This window comes from Pseudomyrmex gracilis, unplaced genomic scaffold, assembly GCF_002006095.1.
Source record: "Pseudomyrmex gracilis isolate BER0280 unplaced genomic scaffold, ASM200609v1 scaffold_5990, whole genome shotgun sequence".
NCBI classification, from domain to species: domain Eukaryota; kingdom Metazoa; phylum Arthropoda; class Insecta; order Hymenoptera; family Formicidae; genus Pseudomyrmex; species Pseudomyrmex gracilis.
The window spans coordinates 1-1345 of NW_018026574.1; the positions used below are offsets into that span (position 1 = coordinate 1).

General features: G+C 31.0%; 1 protein-coding gene across 2 annotated transcripts; it reads left to right on the forward strand.

Annotated features, from left to right (window-relative positions):
- Positions 1 to 221: 221 nt before the first annotated feature.
- On the forward strand, positions 222 to 1196 carry LOC109863523. 2 transcript variants are annotated; one of them, XM_020443782.1, is made up of 3 exons: positions 222 to 584; positions 742 to 800; positions 916 to 975. In XM_020443782.1, exons 1-3 carry the CDS (start codon positions 464 to 466, stop codon positions 958 to 960), a joined length of 225 nt encoding a protein of 74 aa, XP_020299371.1. In that variant the 5' UTR covers positions 222 to 463; the 3' UTR covers positions 961 to 975. The 2 variants fall into 2 exon arrangements, with proteins under 2 accessions (XP_020299371.1, XP_020299370.1); XM_020443781.1 differs by having other exon boundaries at positions 742 to 1196.
- Positions 1197 to 1345: the final 149 nt, after the last annotated feature.

The window sequence follows — 1345 nt, forward strand, 5'->3', positions numbered from 1 at the left end:
TTATTTAATAATCATAATATTACTAATTAATATATAATGTACATTAGTAAATAATACGTAATGCCTCTTGAGATTTTATTATCAATAATATTATGTACTTTTTTCAAGACTGTAAATCTTGAAAAAGCATTTCACGTTGTCATACGAAACAAGCGCGCAACATGCCTCGTGTCTTGCCTTATAGTTCGGCTTAGTGGAAGGAAGACGGAACATAATAGGTTTGTTTTACTTGCATACACGAAAAGTGTAAAGTGTACACCTTACACTTTTAATACACTACACTTTTTGGAAGTGGGGGAAACATCGTGTAAAGTGTATGCTTTTCAAGAAGAACGCCAGAGTGTAACAGAAGTGTACTACAGCCATTTGTGCATGGTGTTTGTTTGAAGTTTTAAGTACAAAAAAGAGTAAAAATTATTTAGTTTTTTAGAAGTTATTAACTGTGTACTGGTACAATTGGAAAATGAATAGAATAAATGCAGAAATTCTTGGTCATATTTTGGAATCTGATTTGTCATCCGATGAAGAAGAGTATGATGAAGAGGTTATTCCTGAACCACCTGTTTTATTTGCTGCAAATATTGGTAAGGAACAACAGTTAAATTATTCTCTATTTATTAGTAATGTGAGTACATTTGTTTAACTTCTGCTTAAAGTGTATATCTAATCTATATACTAGGTAATACCTAACCTATACACTAGATAATACTTAACCTACTTCAAAGCATTGTTTTTTTTTAGATGGAGACGTTGAGCAAATATTAGAACCAGTATTAGGAGTTGTTCAAAGAGTACATCGCGTAAAAATTCTAAATTATATTGAGAATGTTGTACATTCATACGTTGACAGTGATTTNATAATGCACTTTCGCTTATCGCGAGATTTGACTAATGAGTTAATCGGTCGTTTTGCAGCATCTCCAATCTTTTTGGCATTACAAGGTTTATTATCTTAATTGAGTTCCATATGCATATTATTTATAAATATGTATTTTTGTCGCATTATTTTTAGAATATAATATCTTTGTATTTATCTATATGTATGTTATTACAGCTCATGCNGGATATGAACCTATTTCTCCAGAGAAACATATTATAAGTTTTCTTTGGTATGTTGGACATGAAAGTGCTGGCTATCGAGATGTGGCAGATAGATTTGGGATCACCATAAGTACGATGTGTATAATGTTATATCCCGGGTTACAAATTTTTTACTATCTCTTGCACCAAATGTTATCAGATTCCCTACATTGCAAGAGAGAGAGGTTACAAAACAATTTTTTCTTCAGAAAAACAAATTTCCTGGAGTAATAGGTATATTTCAAAAGTACTATTTTCATACATG